At 34.2% G+C, this 27,237-nt stretch overlaps 1 protein-coding gene across 2 annotated transcripts; it reads right to left on the minus strand.

The window, feature by feature from the left end:
• Positions 1-27,237, minus strand: LOC135649406 (pantothenate kinase 1-like). 2 transcript variants are annotated; one of them, XM_065167718.1, is made up of 18 exons: positions 27,125-27,237; positions 26,822-26,961; positions 26,569-26,688; positions 25,194-25,234; positions 21,139-21,255; positions 20,527-20,646; positions 20,339-20,433; positions 20,168-20,261; positions 14,818-14,949; positions 11,755-11,867; positions 11,421-11,550; positions 10,062-10,184; positions 9,872-9,966; positions 9,706-9,799; positions 6,745-6,870; positions 3,524-3,636; positions 3,127-3,322; positions 1-427 (listed from the first exon to the last, which is right to left on the minus strand). In XM_065167718.1, the coding sequence occupies exons 2-18, from the start codon at positions 26,949-26,951 to the stop codon at positions 278-280; spliced, it is 1,989 nt and encodes a 662-aa protein (XP_065023790.1). In that variant the 5' UTR covers positions 26,952-26,961; positions 27,125-27,237; the 3' UTR covers positions 1-277. The 2 variants fall into 2 exon arrangements, with proteins under 2 accessions (XP_065023790.1, XP_065023789.1); XM_065167717.1 differs by lacking the exon at positions 27,125-27,237 and having other exon boundaries at positions 26,822-27,071.

Here is a 27,237-nt window from a genome sequence, read left to right on the forward strand (position 1 = left end):
TGAACCAAATAATAGTCTTCAACATTGTCCATTATTCTCTAAAGAATGAGATATACAAATCATATGTCTTTAATAAAAAAGAGAACAAAATAGCTTGAGTACGCACATGAGACAAATCATATGTTTTGCATGAAAATTGATAGAATATCGCCAGAGACCACAACTCTAATGTTTTTAACCATAAGAGTACAATTAAAAGCTTAAAGACGAGATATGACACCGAACCTATGTTTTTAATGAACGCAAGCTTGGTTACTATAAATTTCATGGTAATGGTCTAAGAGCTTTGCGATTTGTCCTGTTGCAACTTCTCTAACTTGGCTCTCAGCTCGGCATTTTCATTTCGCAATCTTTGCACTTCAGCATTTAGTTCTGTGTTCTCGTTCTGTAACCTCTCCGCTTCTTTCTTCAAGTTCATACTACCACCCTGAACAAGCAAAGAATAAGTTGAAATTTTACTCATATTTTCCCAACTTAAATATACAGTAAAAAAGAAGGTACCTAGTTTTTACTTTAAAATATAACCCTATTCAAGGTTCGCAATACCGTACCGTATCAGTATTTCGATCTGGGTTCGGTACCAGTACGGTACGGTATACCGAGCGGTACACCTAGGTGTGCTGAGTACTGTAGTACTGCTACAGTACTACAGTGCACTCGGATCGGTAACCGACGGTCCGCGTACCGACAACCGATCGGATCGGTACGTACCGTTCATACCGGGCGGTACAATTCGGTACTGCAGACCCTGACCCTACTAATTGTTAAAGCTAAGAAAATAAACAAATGGATAATTTATCATCTTACAGATAACTTTACTAATTACAAAAGCTTGCTATAAGCATGGATTAGAAAATGAACATGAAATTAGGGGGAACAAAAATACAAAACAAAAGATCTATTAAGATAGATTACCCTTGGAATCTAATAGCAAAAACTTGTGTGACCAACATTTGCTATTTTGTTGTCACAAAAATTACACTAAAGTGATCTCATAATTCTTGAAATATTTTAGAAACGATGAAACACAAAGGAAATAAATCAGAGCAACAAGAAGAATAAGAAATAAATCAGAGCAACAAGAAGAATAAGCCGGTCTTAAAGAGGCTTGCCTATATGATATTAAAAAAACATTGACACCATACAATCTAGAGTCTAGTGCATTAGTTTCATCCTTTTTATGCTGGTCCACTCTTGTTCAGGTATGTGTTTGTACAAGCAAAAATATTCAGCCAGCAATACCAAAGAACTCTACGACAGCCTAGAATTCTTTGCACAGAGAATGTAGAAGAGGAAGAGGTTGTTAGCGAGAATAATAAAAGATGAATGGTGAACTCAAGAGAACCATCGATACATTGCAAATTTTAATAGCATTACATGAATTGTTTGGGGAAGTAATGGGAATCAATATATAATTGAGATATTAAATATACATAACAAACATATGCTACTTCCGTAACTAATTGTACAAAGATTCTTAAATATTTTACTCTTTTTACTTCCTCACTTTCAGTTTCTCACTAACTTCTGTAACTTCAGATTTATGTGCAACTGGTATAGCCTCTCTCTCCCTCTCTCTCTCTCTCTCTCAATTGCTTCTTTAGCTTGTTATCTTTTTGTTATCAGAACAGGCATAATTTTACTTCAACATATAAAGTTCAGAGAAGTTATTTGGGAAGGCCCCAAATCTTGACCTTGCACAAACTTGTAATTAGTTCAGCTACACTATGATATTAGAATTCCGAGACCATGCAATCATTACGGCACTGTATTGGTTAGTATGCAGTCTTTTGTATTAGAAGATACAAATAACAAATTGAACCCACACTCATCCTGAAGATTAGCAAGTTCTTTCAAATTTATTGAACCACAGTTTTCTAGGCACCCACTTCCTAAAGCCTCAATTAAGAGAAACAGAGTAATAAAACTATATCTAGAAGGTATTCCAGTTATTCATTCATATTCTGTGAAACTCATTTGTTTCATGGTTTACACCACGAGAAAAAGGGAGTTCTAATGCACGAGCCTTATTCCATGTCTATTCTATAATATAGAAGCTTTCAAATAAGATTTTAAATACCAGTCGTACCAATACATACAAACCAATATTTAACAGTTTGAACAAATACCAGGTATCAAAAGGTATCCATCAAAAGTCATGGGAAGTCCAGAAATGATTTTGACCTCATACTAAAACTCAATTTTCGACTTCTTTTCCAAAAAGCCATACTGAAAGTGTGTTACTAAACAACAGACAGTTGCAAAAGGATCTTTTTTTGCTTCAAAAGCTAGATAAGGCCTTTCCAAAAGTTAAGCCAAACATGCCCTTACAACTTATTTTTGTAAAACATAGAAAACTTTATAAATAGACATGACTGAGGACCCCTGGTTATAATTATGTAAGCCAGTAAATTAAGGGCTTCTTATAATTTCATCAAGAATTATCTAGGCACCATAAAATCCTTTCAAACATAGATAACTTCATATCTGATATAGCATGTTGTAGCCTTCCAGTTGAAAGAGAAACATATTTCGCACCCATATATATTATATAGTAAATCTATTTTCTAGAATTTGGATTTTTTCAAACTTCAAAACGAGACTTAAAACAACTTGACATTCATGAGAGAGGTACTGGGATACAATTTATACAACTAAAGAGACGATGAAGGCAAAAACATGGACAAAGACTTTTGACATTTATTTACATTACTTACCCAGTGTGAATCTTCATTTGATCGACAATCATGGTACGAGGAAAAACAAATTATCTAAACAATATTTGAATATATCAAGGAACAAAGATCATCTTATAAACTTAGACAAGATATAGCATACCTAAGATTTGCTAATTTTAACACAATCTCAGAAATACGAACTCATTGATAAAAGTATCATGTCCTCCACTACAACTAGCTAACAATTTGGTCATCAAGTTACTTCTCTGCACTTTTTGAATATCAATAATTGCATATGCACTAGTTGAAAGCTTGGAGTATATGATGCACATAATACAAGAAATGATAAAAACCATCTAAATATGATTCCAGTTATGAAGAAACAAAATGGAGCTATTTGGCAAGACAATGTCACAAATTATAAAACGAGTTCTGTTTCATCACTTACATTGTTAAATATCTGTCTTGGTGAATAAGAAGATGGAGAGTTTCCTCCAATATAAGGAGCACCTAGCAAAACTTGTTTCATGACTTCCTTTGTTGCGAAGTCATCAATACCCATGTTCTCATAACTCCAAAATGCACCTACAGCTCCTAAAAACCCTTCGTGACATAAAAAGGTTGTTTGTAGCTGACCTTTTGACCTGAAGGATATTAGAAAAATTATATATATGATGAATAAACATTAAAAAAATTTGCTTAAAAAATATAATCTAATAAATGATTGAGAAACTGTTATATTAACACTAGTAGTCAATATTTGAAATTTAACAGAATGAGTGGAAGAGATATTTAAAGAACAAAAAAGGACTCTAATCAATTCTCTAAGGATAAAGGTGAATTACCAATATTTCATTGAACAAGAAATCTTGTCCATAATCTTTTCATGACCACATATGTAAGTTCCTCGGAAGAAAATTTTCTTGAGCCCTGAGAGCTTTGCCACAAAACAGGATATCTGGAACAGATTCATAGCTTAGAAGTGAGAGAACACACTTAAAATTGCCAGAGAGCTGAAGAAATGCACCTTGACCAGTTAGGTATGATGAAAAATAAAGAAGATAATAATCTAAAGTCAGGTCTTAAGTTGCATTAAAGTAACATAATCATGTCAACTTGCATGAAGCAACACTAGAATAAAAAATGTCAAATGAAGTCTCTTGTTTCTTTTAGTAATAAGAGAAAATTCACCAATCTAAATCATTTTGACAAGGAGAATGTGCAACAGAAAAAAAAAAAAGAAAAAATATTGATGACCACTATAATTTTAACAAATTTAAGCAGACTCTGATAATATCTTTTACAGGAATTCCTGAAATAGTTTTCTCCAGTCAGTTATGGTTTCCTGGAAAACATCCACTATTTTGTATGAGGTTTTGTTTCTTTCAGATTACAGATTGACCCCTTGCACGAATTTTATGATTTGCAAGGTAAATAGCTTGAAGAGGAGCTAGCTTCTCGGAAAATAGGTGCCTTGGGTTTCAGAAGGACATAGTAGCTTTCTCCACGTGCATATTGTTGAACCTGGCATGGCTACAGCCTGTAGTAGCAATTATTTTAAAAATTTTGTTTCAGGAGTCTACGCAGCATAGTTCTTGCTGCAAATGAGAATATGTGATGGGCACCAGACTAGACATAAAAGGTTGGGATGTTACAGTATATAAGTTGCTGAAATCTAATATCTTCAAAGAAAAATTGATAAATAAAATTTCAAGAGCTATTGGTACCACATAGTGCTTAACAATTTAAATCCATTAGACTAAAAAGAAACACATGCCATAAATCATAACTCAGAAAGATGTATTTATATTTCAGATCCTCAATCTTCAACCTGAATGCAATTTACCTAGAGTGAATTGTTAAAAATGGCCTTTTGCAACTGCTTTTCAGATTCAATTTCGATAAGAATCCTCCCAATAATTATCAACTCTAAGATCACTACTAAACTAATATGAATTCAACTAAACTAGAAGACGAGAAACATGCCTATTTTTAAATGGCTACTAATGCCCCCGATACTCTTATCCTGCTTCGAAAACCAAACTGGTCTAGCATAATTCCTCAAATATAGATATATACACTAAAAGTAAAAGACCCTCATTGTATCATCTATTGTTAACTGTTTCTGCCATCCGCTGCTACCCAAAGCTGGTTGAATGAAGAAGCCCTCACAAAGATACTAGGGTGACGACAGTGGTTGACACTGGCATGGTGGATATGGTTTTGGCAACACTCATTGGATGTTGAGAAAGATAAGAACATTCAAAAAGCTGGGTAGAACATCTTGCTTTAATACCAAGATGTCAAAATTAAGACTCCAGCAAGTCTTTCTCCAATTCGAGGAGAAAAGGCCTCCTGAATTACAAGCTAAAGAATTTACCTACAAAAATAAATTAACTTACTGTGTAGAAGACAAAGAAAATATCAATTTATCTACAAAAATAAATTTTTACTGCATAGAAAATAAAGAGAACATCTAAGTTTGAGCCCTCAGGTTCACATCAATATATATAGTTAATGAAGAGAACTTGCAGGAGAAATATACAATTTGCTGGTAATCTCATTACTGTTCAAATTAAAACAAAACTAACATCTAAGAAACTTCAAATATTATCACTGCTAATAGCTAAGCAACTAACTCTCATGTCCTATAACCATATCAGGACTCTTACACATTAATAAACCCAAAAAATACTATACACAACAACTAAAAGCCATAACACCGCGTCTGGAATCAGTTACATGGATCATTTCCTGCTATTAAGCATTGTGTCTAAAAAGACTTCAATCTCTGAAAGAGTTACTATAATTAACAATGAAAATGCATCAAAAAATCATAGAACAAAAAAGGTACACCCTAAGCTGTTGTCTTATTGCCATAATGAACTCAAAGAGTTCTTGAGCTGATCTGGCTCAAAAAGATTCCAAAGAATGAACCCAAAGGGTGCTGCAGCATTGTATCATTTGTCGACCATATTTTTCAATGATTCAAAAAAAAAAAAACATATTTATTACATTGTTTTAGGAAGAAATCAAAGTTTTCTGCAATATCTCAAAAACTGATCAGACCATCATGTATTTACAAGTCCGACCAACGAATGGGACATGAACCAAGCAACTTCTCCTGGTCCCATCTGAAACTTAGGTTGCTAGGTGGTAACGTTAGCAACCTGGCTTACCACCAGGTTTAGACTATTGAAGCGTCTACCTGGCCTACCTCTGGTTACTGTATCCAACAGGTACCTATTAAGGGCCTGTTTGACCTCCCTATAAAATTCCTTTTTCACCCTCTTTCAGTCTTTCTACCCTAGTTTTGTATCTTTTCACTCCCTTTCTCCCAACCTACTTCCCCTCAAATTCTCTCCTAGACCCTCTCAAGTTAGCCAAGTTACTTGTAGTGTTCTAGTATCAAATCTTAAAAGCTTGGTTTTATGTACATAAACATGCTTGTTTGTAAATGCAAGACATTTTATCAGATTCAATCACTTGTATGCCAGTTGACTTGCGCTATTATGTTAAGCTTATTGAACCAAATCTCAAGATTTACATTTTTCCGAAGATAATTTTTCAAGGAACTGGTAAATTACACAAGCTGGAAGATCTATAAGTCGAGGATGATTGTACCATTACATGAAAGCATACCAATATCTTTCAGGCATTGTAAAAGTGCATGCCATGCTAGATAGCATGTCCACGCACCAATCAGTACACTGCAGATAAAAATTTTGTTTAGTCATGTGTTTGCACCTCTATCACAGGTTTGCATGGCATGTACTGTTATCTTTCTAGCATGGGACTTGACAATACAGCTGCTTGGTATGACAATCTTTGCAACAAATTACTGGGAGCTGAATTTTTTCAATTTGAAAACTTCCATATTGATGCAAGAGTAAACAGAAGTTACATATGATGAAAGATGCATATGGGATTATTTCCTCTGGGCATCACTTTTTTACTTTCTAGCTAAATTTTACAGCTTATTTCCAATAAGAATTTCCCTATGGGCTTGTAAAATCAACCTACTGGTATTTTCAAAGTTCAGCTGTGACTAGCATCTTATACTTACTTGTCCAATATTATATGTGAAAGCATTCAAGAGAGCTGCAGCAAGATCCTCTGCTTTGTAATCCGAAAGCTTGTTTGAAGTTACCTTCCCGAAGCTAGATGCAGTTGTTGATGCTGGAAGACCATGCTATGATTTTATAAGAAAAAGTGAGTTACAATGGATAAACGTGATAAGAGAAAAGAACAAATGATTGATGCACCACATAAACTTGCTAGGTTTGGTTCATAACATATACATCTGTAAAATTAAAAAGAACCTGCAAAAGTGCTGTAAAACAGAAGTTTCTTTGTGATTGATTCCAATGCGTCATTGTTGTCATGTAGTCTAGAACAACCACTTTTGCTTACTTATGAACTTAAAAACAAGGACTAATGTTAGCCTCTAAGGTGAATTGGATACCAACAATAAGGACCATCATAAGCTAATAATGATCAATATAGGTTGTAGAAGAGCACAATCCCATAAGCTTTTAGCTTTTCCATAATCTCACACTATTTGGGTAGGATTCTTGAAAATCATTTGACAAAATGAAGGCTGTCACAGTTGAAGAGTTTAGTGTTTCAAGGAAGGATCCTCTTTCAGTTGTTCAATGGAAAATAGTGAAAAAAAGGGATATAGGCATGAATTCTGTTATTAATATTTTAGAGATTTATGTGGAGCGGACATCACTAATTGGGTTTGGCTGTTTTTGGAGCATTGAAGAAAGAATTTAATTAAGGAAAAGAACATTGAGATTAACTTTTGATATATTTCCTTTGAAGTACTCGGAATGCCATTGCTCCTAGGTTTTCATCCTATGCATTTTAAGTATAACATATTATTTAACAAGAGAATCTCCCAGGGAGAAAGAAAAAAACAAACAGAACAAAAAAAAACAAAAAGTTTGGACATAGAAAGAAGGGGCAAATGAGATTCAATTAGTAAAAGAAGAAGAAGAAACAAATTCCTATCAAGAAGATATGGCAGTCATAATTCCCAACAAAACATGATATCAGGGTCATCAATTAAAATCGAGGATGGACAAAGTACAACATGATTAAATTGAAAAGCTAATGATATCTTATACTACTGTAGGATGAGCTTTAGTTAGGTGTCTAAAAAATTCACAAAGTAGGTTGGGCAATTGAAACTCGACATCAGTCTCAAAAAAGAAAAAAAAATCAAAATTTTCATAATCACATTTTATTTAATGAGAGAGCCTCTCAGTGAAAGGAAAAGAAATATCAAAAGTTTAGAGACAGAATGAACAGGCAAAAGAAACTCAATATCACAGTGTTGCAAAAGATATAAAACAAATTCCCATCAAAACAAAATGACATTCAGGTTAAACTATGTTTTTGGGACCATTAATTTAAGTTGGGGGTGGCCAAAACAAAATATGATTTGATTGAAAAGCTACTAGGTTTCTATCCCATTCTGGGGTGAGGTTATCCTGGGTGCCAAAAAAAAGTTAATAGAATAGTAATATGAAGACACTATCTGTCACGACCCGAGCCTGATGGGCTAATTAGCCTATCAACTTCGTTTGGTCTAAACCACTGACTAAAATGCTTAAGCTGAAATTTATAGTAGTACACTCATCAGACCCTTATAAGTCAATTTTAATCTTACCCACTTTCGATGTGGGACTAATCAGAGGTGTTACAATCAACTCCACTCAAAGGCTTGACGTCCTCGTCAAGGCCCAACATAATCTAGATCAGGCCCTAGCATAGTGCATGTGAGGCATAGCCTAGTGGTGGCTCCACGCCGTGACAAGTCCACTGACTTCGTCTACGGGTAGCCCTTTTCTACTCGGACTCCTCACCGACCAAATGCTAGGTCGGCTGACCAAAATGCTTAAGCTGAAGTTTATAGTAATACACTCATCAGACCTTTATAAGCCAATCTTAATCTTGCCCACTTTCGATGTGGGACTAATCAAGGGTGTTACACTATCATCTCTTAAATTTAAACAAGCATCTCTAAAATTTCATCAAAACCAAGATGAAATAGGAACTAAATGAGAAGAGATATAATTTACCAAGTTCAGAGAAATAGCTCTATTCTCCATTCAAAATATGAGATAAAAATTACATCATGTTGAAGGAGCTAAAATCAAAATATCAAAATTAGTATGGCAGGCCATGTACCCCATGTAGTAGAAAAATTGGTGATATGGATTAAATAGAGAAAAGAAACATATCATCATCCATTTTTAATATGATATGAATTTGGTTACTCATAGCAAAGCATAGTAAATGATGCAACCTTATCTGTCTTAAATGGCCTCGAATATGAACTGGATATATAATGGATACAAATTGGAATGGGATTAAAATATGTCTCAAATGAGTCCGCGATAACATTATATAGATAATTAAGAAACTATTCAAAACTATCAATCATTGTTCTCAGATGGGAAAAAAATTAAAGCAAACACAAAAAGCAAAAGAAGCATGCAAAAATAGTACATATAGTGTGCATAGACAAACCTATCAAATAACAGCTTTTCTACAATTAATTTGGCTAAATTCAACATTGCAAGGTATATTCATATATTTGGAAACTTGAAGAGGTTGGAACCTGAAGCATATTTGTGCTCATCTCCAAAAAATTTCAGATAGCTATATTCAAATATAGAACAAATGTGACAAAACATGAACTTATGCAACCATATCCATCTCTAACTGGATATGGAAACAAATCTGGATGAGTATTATCCGACCGAATTTCACCCCTATCTCATATGGTGAAGATTTACAATATAATTTGAAATACTTGGTATGCGAAAAAAACTGCAGAAAGTCTCAAGAGCTTTTTATTTTCAATTTTTATAGAGCAATTAATTAAGCCACCTGTATTGTTAATATAAGTGATAAAAATAATTGATGATGGTCATTATTAGTGATTAATACTGAATCACCTATTTTTCTAGTAGATCATAACTGCTTTATAATGAAGATACTGAGGGAAATATACCTTTGGATAACCCTCCTTTCCATATATGTCCCCAACAGTCAAATCTACTGCTAGATTATTACCTCTCTGGCTAAGCTCCAAGAACTCTTCATAACTGCAGAAAGGAGATAAGGAATACATAAAGGCAAAATAATATAAAGAATGGAACTTTTCAATCAAACGCTACCTTGTACACCCTGTCAACAGTCTTGCAAGGCCAAGTATAGTACCACCTCCCAGATGTGTCCCAATAATACGTTCAAATTTCCATTTCCCGATAACCTGCTTCATGCTTTCGCATTAATTTCTATGTTATAAAGAAAACTTAGACATCAATAGAAGTTTAAACTATTACTTCATTCATATTAAAGAAGTACCTCAATCATGCTAACACCTGAGCCAACATTGACAAGAAGATATGGAAATATGTTGTGTTCATTGGGGTCAGTTGTCACACTTTCATCAGAATTTGAGGAAGGTTCATGTAAATCTTGATCTTCCTGTCAAAATAGGGACAAAACTAAAATGTAAGAGCATATCTAAGGCTTTCTTTATTTTCCTAAAGTGGAAATGATCAATTATATTTTTAAGTTTTAACTAATAATATTAGTACCAAACGATTAAGACAACTAAGAAGAGAAATAACATGCAGAACATAACATTCATTGCTTCAGTTCCGTACGTAAAACATGCTCTATACAAAAAGGGGATAAAAGGACAACATTAACAGACATAATATTATACTCCCAAATCGTAAATCAAAGAGCACCTAGAAGTTATTATGGTCAATGCTCCATGTTTCACATGGCAAGGAATATCTTAAGCAAGGACTATGAGTCAGAAGGTATCATTCACTTGATAACCACATTCAGCTTGATTAATCTAAAGAATCAAGCCCATTGACACAAGCTGTAATTAAGCGAGAATCTTGCTTTGTTTAGCATAATTACCAATAACTAAAGAAATCAGAAAACCAAAAACAAATGAGTCCAGTTTGTTGGAATCAAACAGATTGGTACTGTTAATTGTTCTTGGAAGCAAGATCTGTCATACCGAAGCGTACCGCCCATACCGGGCGGTACGTACCAGTCCGACAGGTTACCGGTACGCGTACTGCCCGGTATCGCTACAGTGCTACAGTACTATACTGTAGCACTGCTATAGTATGAAAAAATAAAAAAATATTCGGTACACCAGGGCATACCGCTCAGTACGCCCTGATGTACCATCCGGTATACCGGTACCGTACCATACCGAGCCCGGGTCGAAACGTCGGTACGGTACGATACAACGAACCTTGCTTGGAAGAATCTTAAAATGCACTTGGACTATCTATAACTGAGATAGAAGGGAAAATCAAGAGAACTGAAGCAGAAGCAATTATTGCCTAAAAGTACTATAAAGAGAGCAAAAAAGAAAATAATACAAACAATCTTGATAGTACAACCACATTTCAATCCCTACTTTGTTTATATCTTCAAGGATATTGAAACTTAAACTTTTACAGAAATATTATGCTGCAAAACTACAGAGAGAGGGGCTCTATCTTCCAAGACATTTTCCAGAACAAACCAGTGCAGTCAAAATAAAGATGTCAACAAATGAACTAACTTAAAGAAACGAGTATAAACTTAAGCATAAGCCAGTTTTCATCAGCCAATGCTAATCTATGACAAACATAATCTAGAGAATATCCACACAAAATGGATATATTTTTAATTTGTAATGAGACTTACTTTATCGTTCAAATGTACATCTACCATTTCAATATCTTCGATACCAAGTTCCTTATAACTCATTAAAGCACCAAGAGCTCCTAGAAATCCCTCATGGCGCAAGAAAGTTGCTTGCATTTGACCCTTTGACCTGAACACAAAAATAAAATCTAAGCCCGGCGAAAAACATAATCCCTCCAAGGCTCCAACTCAGAATTTTATAAGCTGCTCTCAAAAAAAATTCATGTGTGTAAAAATACGTAAAATTAAAAAGAAATGATACGTCAAGTATCATTGCTGGATGATCAAAGAACAGCGTTAACTAATGTCCTAAGAGACACAATAGAATACTCACCAATAACTAATAGCATAAGATATGTTGTCCATTGTGCTGGGATGTCCACGAATGTAAGATCCTCCAAAGAAAACTCTATTAAAACCTAAGAGCGCTGCTACAAGAAAAGCAACCTGAAATGTACACATCATAAAGAAAAACACAAGTTAGTCTTTGATCAATTCTCTAACATAATATTTTTGTCTTTTTATCACATTCTTCATCCTTTCTTTCTTTTTCTCTGACTTGTATTCTTTTTTACTACACTTTTTTTCTAATTCATTCTGCTTTAGCCTTGATATGTTCAAAAAATAGGGATTATTGTTTCTTATATTGGTGGAAGTTGGAAATTACACTGTAGGTCTCCTAGGAATAGATTAAGACAATCTCATAGCCTAGAGAGATCATTTCTCAAACATGGATAGATTAAGAATGCTGCTACAAGAAAAGCAATCTGATATCTACAGATATAAAGATGAACAGAAGATATCATCCTCAGACATAATAGATTTTGCTTTGTATCACATTCTTCATGCCGGACATATACAAGTTGTTTTTCATTTTTCTGCTTTTCTTGTTTTTTCTGATTGTATCTTTTTTTACTTCATTATTTTTTTTCTAATTTATTCTGTTGAGCCTCCAAATGTGCACAAAACAGGGATTACCATTTCCTTTATTGCTCGAAGTTGGAAATTACACTTTGTAGGTTTCCTATGAATGGATTAGGACAATCACATAATAGTTATGGCTTGTATCACACTTCAGACTTATAAAAAGAGTTATTTTCTTTGTTTATCTTTCCGATTGGATGTATTTCTGTTACCTCATTTTTTTTCTAATTTATTTTGTTTTAGCCTTCAAATGTGCACAAAATAGAGACTTTAGCCTCCATTTCTTGTATCACATTTTGAAGTTGGAAATTACAGTATGTAGGTCTCCTAGGGATAGATTGGGATACTCCCATAGCCAAGAAAGATAATTTTCTCAAACATAAATTTACCTATGATGCACTACCAGTTTCAATGACCTACTAGACTGTAGGTCAATATATGCTACTATATATATTGACCTGAACCACCAGGCATTAATAAATAAATAAATAAATAAGGATGTATAATAGAAAAGTACAAGATTATACGTACACTTGGTATTTATTAGGGGTCAGCACATACCTGTACAACCAATATTTTAATCCTTCTAGGCCAAGCAAAAAGAAGTGTATCATCAACAAATTACAAAAAGAGTATATTTTATCAAGTATTATGCTTCCCCAAATCTCTAATAATGTTTTATTGTCTCACAGAAAGAACTCCTTTAATCTTTGGGAAATAGGAAAATGGAAATGGGAAATAGGGACACCTTGTTTTAATCTTCTTCATGTAGGAGACTATTTTGCAGCTGACTCACTGATTGAAACATGTTTTGGGAGCAAAATTCATAGTTCAATTCATTTTTCTACTTATTTCTTAAAATATAGCTTTTGGGGAGTTCCAATAAGACATTGGATGCTAATTTAACAAAAGACTTCTGAATATTTAGCTAGATAATCATTCCTTTAATATAGTTATTGCAGCTGTAGGGTTTGTCATTTCGGGTACCAGACCCATCTTGGAGATTTGTTGGCACCATACATACCAATCTATATTAGTGTACCGACACATGATATGCCGGGGTGTGCCGATGGGGACTCGAGCGAGCTGCATCTTAGTGGAGAGTCGAACAGGTATGTACCGCCCAAGTTGGTACATGCTTCGTCATGAAACAATTACTAGCTCCTAGACACTTAAAAGAAGAATGTTGGAAAATGACGTATTAGATCTGGCAGGATCTTTTTCTTAGTATCACCAAACTATGAAGCTTGAAAAAAAGCTATTAGGTGCTTTTAAAAAATACATAGTAAAATATCTTCAAAGGTTCACTTTTTAATTAACCATTCTTAATAAAGGAGATGATGGAATTAAATAAAGTTCTTGTCTTTGCCTTGATATCTAATCAAGTCAATTTAGTTTATGAAGGAAAGATGATTCTCTGGACATGAAAAATTTTTACCAGCCATGATAAAGTTAACATACTTGCAAAATAACTTCAATATCTAGTACTCAACAATATCTAACAGAACTACTGCCAGAAAACAAAAAGAAAAAATTTGGTCTCATTTCATCTCTCCAGATTGTGATGGGCATATACGGTGCACGATGCTCCCACAATGTGAGGTGTGGGGAGGGTCTCTGTTTTCCAGTTTGTAAAGGAACAACTTTATTGTATCAAAGCCCACCCTCTACATATACTTAATTTCCGAATTCCTTTTATCTTTATCTTCTGCCAAGTCCTTGTGGAATATTTTAGTTGGCCAACCACTAGTTAAAATGAACTACTATATGCCATCAGAATTGATAGATGTATTAGTTCATCTTTTTCATGGAAATATTTATTTAGATTCACAAATTCAAGTGGATAAATCTAAGAGAATACCTGTCAAAAAATCAAGAGTAGCTAGTAAACAGAAGATATAGAGGTATAATTTGTAAAAGTTGCCAAGAAAAGAATAATTATGTTCTAACACAAAAACAAGGTGTGTGATAGAAAACATTAAATCTAATATATTTGTTGTCTGAAAGTGTCCAAGTCTTCAAGGTATTATGTTGGTTTCTATTTTTGGCAAATGCATTTCTGTTGCATTCTGGAATTGTTGTGGCATGCAAGGATTATACCATAAAAAAATAAAGAGACTCATACACTTGACTAAAAGCCAAAGAAAATTCTAGGCTGATTGTTTGACTGAGGTTTTACCAAAGCAAGGGCCTTTGTTCAAAATAGATAAACTATATAATCAAGTGCAAGAAACTGGATAAGCTTTTATGACAAAGTGTTAAACTAAAATTGTGTGTACCAAAATTCTTGGAACATGAATTACATGCAATAAACCTAAAATACTACCTACTAATCAAAACTTAATTTCAATGTTTAGAAAAGAAGTAGGTGAGAATAATAATCTCAAATCAAGATTTGACTGGCTTGATCAACCTTTCCTCAAAAAGAAAATATTTACTCAAGCATACAATAAACTGAGAAAGCCATACATACTTGTGCAATATTATAAGTAAAAGCACTCAACAATGTAGTAGCAAGATCTTCAGGTTTGTAATCTGAAAGTGTCCTTTTTGATGTTATCACCTTCCCAAAGCTTGAAGCAAGGGTTGATGCAGAAAGACCTTGCTGGGGCAATTTGGTTAGACATAACCCAGTTAGATAAGTACAAAAAAGACGATGTTGGACCACCATAAGTATTATAAATTGCCACTTGTCATATATATATATATATATAATATTTTGAGCCAGTGATTCACCAGATAATTTATGAAACTAAGCATCTTTTCATGACATCCAATACGTTACTAGATAGCATAACTATCTTGAGCATCCATGACATAATATAATAACATGTCTTCCTCCTTTATAGAATTAGGTTCTATTTTTTATCTGCAACTTTATATCTGTTCAGAGCTGTCCCCAGCAGCAAAACAGTAGTTAGTTGGGAACTAGCATAAAAGTTTGTCAAAACAAACATAAAAAATAGACCATTATCAAATACAATGGAGCAAGATCATCATTATGAAGTAACATGTTGCATCAATAATACATTTCAAAACACACTAAATGTGACCCACAACATTAGTGAACAAATTCAGTGACAACTAAGATTTTAGCATGAGGATTGCCATTAGAGAGGTTAGTCCAAGATCATAAATTTAAAATAGAAACATAAAATATAAAATCAGTAAAAAAATTCAAGATATGACTGAATTGAATCATAATAAATGTCAAAATAAATCACATGTTTCAAAAAGAAGCTGAATGCCCATTTATTAGATTTCTCGGGCTCTTAAGCCAACTTAACTCTTTCAGAAGGAAACAAAATCAAACAAAGTTTGCATAGTCTACACCTACCTAAGACAGACTCCTATTTCTATGGTGAAAAGTTCTACATTCTTTAATATCACTGTCAAAACTTAACAAGAGTATCATCAAAATCAACCCCTAAAATCATTAGAAATAAAAAAAAAATTCAAAGTCAGATCTAGCTCAAATGAACTCAACTTAGATCCAACTAGACAGTAAACGAACCTAATATAGATGTAATCGATTTGCATAATTCACTATCTTGTCCTTAAGATATTCACATGTCTAAGTCCATGATCAACACAAGGAGCTCCAGCAATCAATAATGCATTGTGGTGCATGCACTATGATCTGTTGAATTGAACAACTAATTTTCATCTGCAACCAACACAACAAACCTTATAAAATTTGATCTCTGTGACCTTGAGATATGCATTCATCTATGATAGATAAATTCGGTTTAGAAAGGCAAACTATAAGAATTTGGTCCCTTAACCAGAAGCAGCTTACATTGTAACATCTTGACTAGTAATTGAACAATTTGATTCCGAATCTTAGAATTCAATTCATCAATTTAATCATGTGGTAGACCTCTTGTTTCCCTCTTGCTGTCGGATGACTTCTAGCACTTCATATCATCCTCATTGGGATGACCTACATGACGAACACAATATATTGATCAGTATTAAAATGTGAATATTCTATGTTCATAGAATGAAATGGAGAGTCTCTAGATATTTGAGTGTCCTATCTTCAATTAATGATACAGAGATATGGTTCAAGTCTCTCCACATCAGGGATTGTCTTAATATTAAGAATCTCTAGAATGTTGTCTCATGACCACTTCATACATGTATCGATGCTTTCAAGATTCCACAAATTCTTCTTACAAGCTCGAAATCAATGTTGGCATCATCCCCGAGACCCTCATGGTCACCATCCATGGCCATCATATATGTCCACCTATCCATGGCCGCCACAAAGGACTAATATTTGGTAATTGTCCAGCATTGAAATTTTGAACCATGACTAAAAAAAGTTCTATTACATAAAAGTGAGTCAGTTCAGGCAAACTGAAATAAGAATCTTCATAGGAAACAATTATCTCCATGTGCCATGTGTTGATAGAATATTTGAAGCTTTAGAAGCAGAATGAAAGCTAATGGACAAAAATATGTTTGTCTTTCGGAGCTACAATCCACCTGCTTGCTTTCCTATCTTCTCTGAACCATACTACACTAGCATTTCTACTTCTGGTAAAGTTTTTCTTTTACATTCTGGGCTAAAAAGAAGAGAATGGTGAGACCATATGTTTGATCAATCACTGGAGCATGTATTTCTGATGCAGTTTCTTTGGATCTACAATGGAGAAATGAGGAAAGAGCCTATGAATTAGAGGAAGAGAAGAGAAAAAAAAAAACAAGAAAGATAGGGATGGACAAGAGAGAGATGCCCAATCAAAAGAAGGGCTCAATGATGAAGAAAACTTAAACATCATATATGGTCTCAGTGCCATTCACTCAACACAAGAGAAGTTAAATGACATTTATAACAAATGATTCCTTCAGCTTTAAGTTAACTAAAATTCTTCAAAATGCAAGTATATAATTAGATAGAGTTTTTACTTAATTTAACTTGTCTAAGACAGACTCACTTACAATAAAGATCCACTAGATCTTATACTTTAGAAGGATAAAATATCAAAAAAATCACACCAAATATTACCAATAATAAGGTTTCAAATATTGGTTGATATGTATTGTAGCAACCAGTGTTTACTAGTCTGAGCAAGGATCATGTACCGACTGGTATTTACTGGTCCAAGCAAGGATCAACATCAGACCATATGGTCTGGTACTGATCAGTATTTAAATTTTTAATATTTTCTTCAGCTAATAATAGGTGTTATGAACTATGAAGTACACGAGTATTATGTCAGTCTAGTAGATCACCAAATCCAGTATCGAACTAAGATTTAAAACCTTCTGAACTTATAAAGATTGCAATCAAACTCTGATCTGACTCAAACAAACCTAACAAAAGACTATAATATAGCCCAACTTCCTAGCATAGATGAAACTTGGAAGAAGCTGACATTAGTATAGTGTGAAGATTGATGACTAAAGACTTTAAAAATTGGCTAAAGTTCTTGGGGAAAATAAGTGTAATGAAGCATCTTGAAAGTGTAAAAGTTAACGAGTGATAAAATCCAAATGTAATTGAAGATAAAGAAAATGTTAAACATCAACTTATTAAGTGCTAAAACTAAGATCAAGGAGGTGCAATAATTATGAGATAAGATGCAACTATCAAGGACCTAGCTTTTGATGTTATCCATACAAAAGTTTACGAGATTGAAAATCAATTTGCTTAAGTAGTTACAATCAAAATTTAAACAACTACAAAGGATGCCACCTTACAATTGAAGGTGTAGCATTTGGGTATACTGTAAGAACAAAGGATACATAGAGCTTCACAACTCATCAAGCAATTAAGTTGGGCAATCATATATAACTTTGGTTGAGAGTGAATGAACCAAGATTAAACGATAATTATTCCAAAATTAATTTTGTGTTGTTAATTTAGATAGAAGAGAAGTAAAAAATCTTAAACTATTTTAACAAACATGGAAAATTTTAATATAGTTATTAAAGAAATAATGAGAGAAATTTTAATCTAGAGAGGAATAAAACATCCTTGTAATCGTAACATGAATTAACAAGTTTTTGCTATTGTAAAAACAAGAAAATGTGATAATGAGTAAAATTTCTATTATTACAGGGTTGTATCAAGAGCAAACCTCAAGTCCCTTACCTTCTTATCCATGGTGAATAAAAATTAGAATTGTTTATGATGAAGTCCCATAGTGCACAGTTTCATTAAAGAAAATTTTATAATCACCAATACTAGAAGAACCTCTAAATTACTCTGGTAGACAACGGATTTAATTAATGACCAAGATGGATCTAAGTTTAACTTATATCACAGAAAGAGAGCACATCTAAAATATGCAGTCAAGTAAATTCAGAAAAAAAAAGAAAAAAGAAGCTTGATACTAGGAACTATAGTTTGAGATTGAGGAACTAATTTTCATATGCAAAGATTGAACAAAAAAATACTTCTCTAAATTAAGATATTTAAAATGTTAAAGTACAATGTAGAATACACCTTAGATTAAAATGAAAGTTTCACTAATCAGTTATATAACAATCTATTCTTTTTGGTAAGAGTTGATAGTGGAAGGGATAATTTATGATAGATGAGGATGTTGAGATAACTCTCTGGAACAAGAAACATTGACCAAAACATCTATTAAGGGTCCACAAATGCACTGATAGGACAAGGACAGTGATATCAGAGATAATAGGAGGGGTAGAAGAAGATCAAATGGATAATTAGTAAAGAATACGATGACAATTGGATTGTCCAGTTTCATGGACCTCAATAGATATTAAAAGAAAGAAAGAGTCCATATAATCAATCCAAGATATTAGGGAACAACAAATTGTGTATAACTGATCCAAGATGTTTGGGAACAGTTAAGCAACTATATATGAAGGTCATGGTCCATTTGTTGGACTTAACAAGATTATAAACTATTTCTCATGTTACTAGATTGTTCTAAGCAAGGTATGCAATTTCGTATCGTACCGGAGTTTCGACGTTCACTCGGTACGGTATGAAACTGTATACCGAGCGATATACCGCTTGGTATATATATATATATATATATATATATATATATATATATATATATATATATATATATATATATATATATATATTTCATTCCGTCTAGTAACGAGCGGTCCGTGTACCGATAAGCTGACGGACCGATACATACCGCCCGTACCGGACGGCATTATTCGAAATTGCATACCTTGGTTCTAAGTTCACAACAAACAATGACATGCTAAATGAGAATAAAACACAAGGTCTAAAATCATGATCTAAACCCCATCTCCCAACACTACTGTGAGTTGGTATCACCCAGACCAAGAGAAAAAGGGAGAGAGGAGGGGAGGAGGAGAGAAGAGGAGGAAGGAAGAGGATTGATAAAAGGCAAGGATGAGCCGAGGAGGAGGAGGAGGTGGAAGGGGAGAAGCAGAGAATGAAGGAGAGGCAAAGTTGAAAGAGGAAAAGGTAGAGGAGGAGAAGCGGAGAGAGACGAAGAAATCGCAGAGGAGGTATTGAGGAGACAGGAGGTAAGGAGGAGGAAACCGAGGAGCACTAGAAGCGGAGGAGGAAGCAACAATGCAGTGGGGTATTGGCAATGATATGGTGGGGTGGGTACTGTAGATCCATGAAAGAGACTGAGAAAGAATGAAAAAGAGAGAGAGGAGCATAAGAAGATAGAAAATTAAAATAAAAAGAATAAATTTCAAGGAAAAATTAAAAATGATAGGGGTATCAAGCAGTGGACCTACTGTTCGGTGCCTCCAGTTTCAACCATTAAAGTTGATGATATGCCTGGTACAGCAACCATACTGGCCATCATACTTTAACTAGCAAACTTTATTATATAATCTCATACCTGTTCACTAACTAAATCTCCACAGATATCCTTCACAATTAAGTCAAGTACTAGATTATCCCCTTGCTGACTCAGCTTCAAGAATTCATCATAACTGTACACATTCAGGTTACATGATTCAAAACCAAATCAAAACCTTTGAATAAAAGCATATGATGGAAGCAAAATTACCTCAAGCAACCTGTTAAAAGTTTTGCTAAACCAAACATTGTGCCACCACCAATATGTGTTCCGGTTACCCGTTCAAACTTCCTGTTTCCTGTAACCTGCATACCATTATATGCAAACACCTTATTGGATTTATGCAATTAGCAAATGGTTGGTTGAAGTATCACAAAATAGTACCATATGCAAGTTACCTTTATGAGACCGACACCTGAACCAATATTGACAAGGAGGTAGGGAAATAAGTTGTTTCTGTCAATTTCTACAGCTTGCCTTTTCCCATCCATGTGTGTAAAAGATTCTCCAGGGATTTCCTGCCCATAAATAACAGTTAATGATTTAATCTAAAGAAGCTATCAAAACTCCTGAAGAATTGTTCCAATATCATACATGTAGAAACATTTATGCTTATTTGACTGATACAGTACCAGCAAAGTAGTAGAAAAACATTACTTTAGCAAAAAAATTCTGATCTACAAAGTTATGATTAGAGCAGTATAACAAATACATTAGTTGTTTAAGCAGAGTTATTCAGCTTTAAATTTGCTTACCTGAGTTCTGACATTCCACTCACCATGTTTAACAGTACAACATGATATGCAATGAGAAGACCTGCAGTCTCTAAGTGTTATCATCAATGCTAAAAGTATAATACTAATACAAAAACACATCAATTTCACAAAGAAAGAAGACGCAGCTCATTTAATGGGATAATCAACCTGATCAATCATTAGTAAAAGAATTGACTACTATATTGTAATGCAAATCAGTAACACAAGAATCATATGAGAGTTTCAGCAGTAGACCTTCAACAAAAAGTTGGCTCCGGCTACAACACTATCAATTTCATCCAGCTTATCAAGACTGACACCTAGAATCTCCTTGAATCTGCCAGTAAATTTAAATGCTCCACCACCTGTAGCCTAATCAAGCATTGAGAACACATTAATAGAAAACCAGGTCCAATCACTCGGCTACAATTTTTTTAAAAGGAGAACAGAATGCAATATTCTAATATAAGAGAGGCATTTAAGCATTTAAAATCTATGTTGAACAATTACCATTATTAACATGTCTAGGTGTCCCAATTTTAAAGTTGAGATGAGAGATTTTTACTAGATTGCTTGATAAGAGACTCAATAATGGTGGAAAATAAAAAAGCATAGATCATGTCAACTTTTATTCTCTCTACTTTCTTTATTCAAGAGCATGCCAATTGAGAACACCAGTGTATCTTATCAAAATTTATATGAAAATTAATTGAGTGCCATTGTTGTGAGTCCGACTTATACAGATTATTCCTACATGCATAAGGTCCTAAAGAAACAAAGGAAAAGGGCTAGTTAGTCAGTGACAATTGTGATAATTGAAAGTTTAGCATTGTCAATATGGGCAGGGGTGAAACATTATAAATGTTATTTTATGTGTTCGTAAAGTTTCTCTTATACAAATGAAAGTTTAGTTCTGTTCAATCTGGCATATGTCTGTTTCTGAACAAAATGTCATAATTTTCATTCTTTGTTATGGTCTACGTTTGCTGTATCACCCAAAATGGTACGTACCAATCCGGGCATAGGCTGATATGTGGACCTCCTGTTTCGGGCAATCTAGTTAAAATAATAAAAAAATTCAAAAAATTGGTGGGGCCCTATCCAAAGCAGCCTTAAAAAATAAAAATAAAAAAAGGATTAGGGCTTGCGTTCGCGAACCCTCTTCTTGCATAAGATGTTGCCACCTTGCCATCACCGCTTCACCACTACTACTTCGACGCTTCCTCGCCGCTGCTGCTGCCACTTTGACACTACCGTTGTCTTGCCGCTGCCACTTCACTCTGCTCTTTTCCTTCTCTTCTTTCTTCTACTTCCTTCCTCCCTCTTTCCTCCTCTATTCCTCCATCGCCCCTTCCCCTTCTCCCCCTTTTTCTTCTTCACCAAGCCACTGATACACACCAGCATACCATGTGTCAATATACCGGTATAGACTGGTACTCACCGGTCCCAAAAATAGCCGAAACGGGTTTGGTACCCAAAAAGGCAATCCTTGGTTATGGTTGTCTTTCTAAGTAGATTCTCTGTGTAAACTATTTTTATGCATTCTCTTTGCTACTATGTGTTGCCTTAATTGTCAAAGTTTTGAACATAACTTGATGATGGATAATGTACACTTAAAATACATTGATCTAATGGTAGTGGAGCTAGATCCACTTAACAAAACTTGAAGGTTTGGAACCTTACCTGAAAATTTTGAAGATGTCAGTTAGACTTTTATTGTTTCATAACAAGGTCTATTGAGTCTTATCATATTCTCACCACTTATCATTTGTGAAAAAAATGATGGATAATGTGTCCAGAAAACAAGACACTAAGTAAGGAAAATAAACAAAACCATGTAAGGATATAAACAACTACCTGTTATTTTAAAGTTGAATTTATGCAACAATTTCAGCAATATATGGCTTTGGAGTGAACATATCATACTACACTTAGCATATGGTGCATGAATCATAATAATCTACATATATTTATCGTTGAATACATGAAATATATATATATATATATATATATATATATATATTATTCATGATACTTCTCTTTACTTGTTTCTTCATACATATCACATAATTTGTGTCATGTGAACACTAAAGGTTAACGAACTTTCTCCAAACTATTTAGAAGAACAGTCACTACCAGGTATGTTTTTACCGCCCAATACATACTCGTTACTGGGCTTGTACTAGGTGATAAGCGTTGTTTATAGGATTTACCTGGAGGTGAACCATGTACCAGACCTGAACCGCCCATCTGGTTAGGATTGGTCCATGTCCTAGCAACTGAACGAACTGATAAATCAACAGCAGTCCACGTGGTTTTGCAATCTATAGTCATGCATCTCAATTACAAGGATCAAAGTATGCTAGACTTTCTTTTGAAAAAAATTTATTATTGAGACATTTGCTGCTTTTGAAAATATTCTCTTATTTCCTTAGTCTTCATTATCTAAAAGCCAGCAACTAAGAAATAACTCGCTTTATGTGTTAGGTTTGTTTCCTTACACCAGGGTTTGCTGTACCGACACATATCGCCTAGTACGGGTGGTATATAATGGTCCAACATGGAACCGGTACGCGAACCGCCGTATACTAGGCGATACCATTACATAACCCCATATCATCCGATACACAGTCTGTACTAGTCAATAACGGTCAAAATCTGACCATTACCGACCAAGGGCTGAGATTGCCCTATTTCAAATAGTCAAATTGACCGTTTGAACCATTGAAAAGGGTTTTTAAACCTTTTCCTCCCCACTCTTTCAACTCATTTCACTCTCTCAATCTCTTCAACTCTCTCAAACTCTTTCTCACTTACATCTCTTTCTCATTCTCATATTTTCACTCTCCTAAACTCAACAAAACTATGATTTATGGATTAGATCAAATTTGGGAGGCTAATTTGGGAGGATTAAGAGGAAGAACACTCTAATCAAGAGATATGTATTCTCTTTCTAGATTTTTATTGATTTATGAGATGATTAAGCCTATTCTATGTTGTTAATGACTTAATGTCTAATATGTTGTTTGATATGATTTTAGTGATAGAATAGTATTAATTAAAGAGTAATTAAGCTTAATGTTGTGATTAGTGTGTTTAATGCTTATTTTTTCGAAATTAGACACTTAATGAGTCAAATCTTTGTATTTCATGCATATTAAGGTGATTTATATGTTTGTGATGATATAATAGGTGTAATTAGATTTTAATTAAGATTTTTAATACTGTGATTAGTGGTTTTAATGATGATTTAATCAAATTTTGATCAATATTGGGTCAATTCAATGTTTTTAATACCTATTAGGATGTTTGACATGTTTATAGTGGTGAAAGAGGACTAATTATGTTAATGCTGTGATTAGTGTCTTTAATTATGATGATATCAAAATTTGACCCATATTGGGTCAATTAAATGTTGGTACACCTCGATATGTGCCGTACCGACACATGGTCGATACATTGGTACAGACCAGTTCGGCAATCCTTACCTTACACTACAAATAACAACATTATCTAGACATGTCGCTGATAATATAATCCTTACATTACCTTTAAATATATTAAGCTTATCTAAGACTAGTAAGAGAATAAGTAAAAAATATTTAACATTCATATGCAGGAGTTTTTGAATAATTTCTGAGACAAAAGTAAGTTTAACTAGAAGAGGATAACATAGTACATGAGTTATCCACCAATGTGATGTTGGGGAAAGTCAGTGTAGGCCCCTACAAGAAGCAATGTTTCTGTGAATCCAAACCTTGGCCAACCAGATTGTAAAAGAACAACCTTACAGTTACAGAAATGCTCACCCTCACAAAAGTAAGTTTGACTACTAATTTCTTGTACAATCTTGGTATCAACATCCTAACAGTATCTATCCTGCATAAAAGTACTCAGCACTAAAATAGACTAACATCCTATGATAGATTATAATTAACAATTAATCTTGTTAAAGGAATTGTCAAATCTAGATCACATTTCTCGAGATAAAATTCCTTACCAATTTTTTCAAATCCCACCAAACACTAGTTCGATCACACAACCGGTTCTACAAGAAAATTTATGTTCCAAAAAGCAAAATAAATTTATACAAGGAATTGAAATAATTTAGTAATTGGTTTTTCATGTAACATAACAAATTTCTATATGGAAATTTTGAAAGGGAAAATTTATTTGCTTTCTGTAACACATAAAACAATAACCTCATGTGAAACATCCTGCTCCATCATGATTCATGCAAGGAGATTGTAAATCATGTATGGAGAATGACAATCACAAAAATACAAAAAGGAGACAAAAAAGTGTGTAACCTTTATTGTTGCATGTCCATTTGATGGTTCCGCAGAAAAACCTGCCAAAATGAGTTAAGACTTAATAGTATTCAGCAAACTGTATCACAAACTAATGAGTGATGACATATGAAAATTTCAATAAAAACACTAAGCAGAACAAACATATTCTGGTTGCGTTAACTGTAAAAATTATGATATAAACCGAAAAAAAGAAGCTTGTGATACTTGGAGAAGAACATGGGAATACATGTCTCACACAACTTGCTTGGGTCCTTACCAAGTTTATATGGCTTCATCAAAGCATCCCTGAAAGGGGATATCTGACAATATGTGCTGGTGAGCTAAGGTGAAGATGTACATAAAAAAAAATGACTTATGAGCATGACCTTTTGTCTGCTGAACTATCAGGACAGGATATGTTTGACTGCATGAAAATAACAGGTTAAGAAGTACAAACACTGAGTATTTCCAACTCAAGACTACCAAATATACTAGCATTTAATTCTTTAATTCTCTCTAGAGCTAGGTTACATTTAAATTATTTAATAGAAAATCAATGAATTAACAAAGAATCCTCCCTCTAGTTCGATGATTCCTCCAGATCCTGCATTTTAATGATACCATTTATAATTCAGTATCTTATTCCATTATGAAGTTGATATGCCCATTGGTAATTACTACACCTCCAGCAATTTGTTGATTTCCTCAATGATGTAGCATGGATCATGCGTTTTCCAGTCCTTCATTATATCTATGTTGCAGCTTTGCAAGTCTCTTCATTTTTACTAGAATCCACTTGGTTCACTATCATCATGCATATAAGTGAATCAGTGATGCCATTTTCCACATGCATCTCTCTTGTAAGGCGAGGAAAAGAGTGCCAAAATACAGTTATACAGTCGTCCAGAATTCTTCAAGAACTGTGATAAATCATTTCGTAGAAGCAGGTTGAGATTTCTGGAATTGGTCATAAGAGACAACTAGAATTTGACTGACTCAGGGCAACCACTTGTGTAAATATGCTGAGGTTTAGTAGTTCTCTTCTTGTTATATGCTGATTTTTGTGAAAGAATCCATTTTACACATTTTTGTTGGATATTTGGCTACTTGCATTAGTTCATTCATATTATCTTCAACTGCAGAATTAGTGGATCTTTCTATACTAGCTAACCAAGCTTTGAATCGTATAGATCAGCCAGGAAAATTGTACACTCCTGGCACATCTTAATTGAATTTTCACTAAAGTTTTAAACTAAAATGTATTAACAAAACATGACGTGATCGTGCGCATCACATGCTGTCATATTATATACCCTTTTATCGTATTTACGTAAAATTGTAATATGGAAAAAAAAAGGTTAAAATTGTAAAAAGGAAAAGAATAAAATCACACCATTGGGGGATATAAGCTTTTTGGACCGGATGAAATCCAAGCAATCATGAAGGCGCCTCCGTTCGAACTTCACAAAATGTAGAAGCCCTTCCGAGAAATACACCAACTTAATCAGAGTCCCTACGGTCACCAAGAAATCATGTCAAAAAAATTCAGATAGGGGGATTCCTATTTGAGGCTGATTACTATGCGAATCCACGCTAGGATCGAAAATTCAAATACCAAAGCATGCCAAGAAATCAATTGCAGCTACCTCCAATGTCGAGCGCAAGGAGGGATGAATCCGGAGGCTGATTGGGGAGGAAGATAGGAGGATTCCTCTCGTCGAGATCGCCACGAATCTCCGCGCCGCCGAGGTTGAGATTCGCGGGACATCCTGCCATGATTTCAGAGCTGGAAACAGAACAATTATTAGTTTGGTGGCATTGGCGATCAGCGGATCGGATCCGAAATGGAGAGGAGCGGGCCAAACAACTACGGTGGAAGTAGGGTTTCTGTAATCATCATCATCATCATATTAATAGGAAGCAGATAAGAACCGAGAAGGTGCACCTACCAACATCGTTGAATTCAACATGCACAGAAAAATACAGTCGATCGCTGCAAGCATTGACCGACGGACACAACCCTTCTGAATAAGGCAACCGTACGGTCGAAGACAGTTGTCAA

Source organism: Musa acuminata, chromosome BXJ3-9 (genome assembly GCF_036884655.1).
Source record: "Musa acuminata AAA Group cultivar baxijiao chromosome BXJ3-9, Cavendish_Baxijiao_AAA, whole genome shotgun sequence".
NCBI classification, from domain to species: domain Eukaryota; kingdom Viridiplantae; phylum Streptophyta; class Magnoliopsida; order Zingiberales; family Musaceae; genus Musa; species Musa acuminata.

Excerpts from the sequence above, each read along its gene's own strand:
- LOC135649406 (XM_065167718.1), bottom strand. The coding sequence starts at position 26,951 with ATGGCAGGATGTCCCGCGAATCTCAACCTCGGCGGCGCGGAGATTCGT. Across the intron at positions 20,262-20,338 it reads CTTTTAACAGGTTGCTTGAG|TTATGATGAATTCTTGAAGC; the intron begins GTAATTTTGCTT and ends GAATGTGTACAG. Across the intron at positions 3,323-3,523 it reads TCTTGTTCAATGAAATATTG|GTCAAAAGGTCAGCTACAAA; the intron begins GTAATTCACCTT and ends AATATCCTTCAG.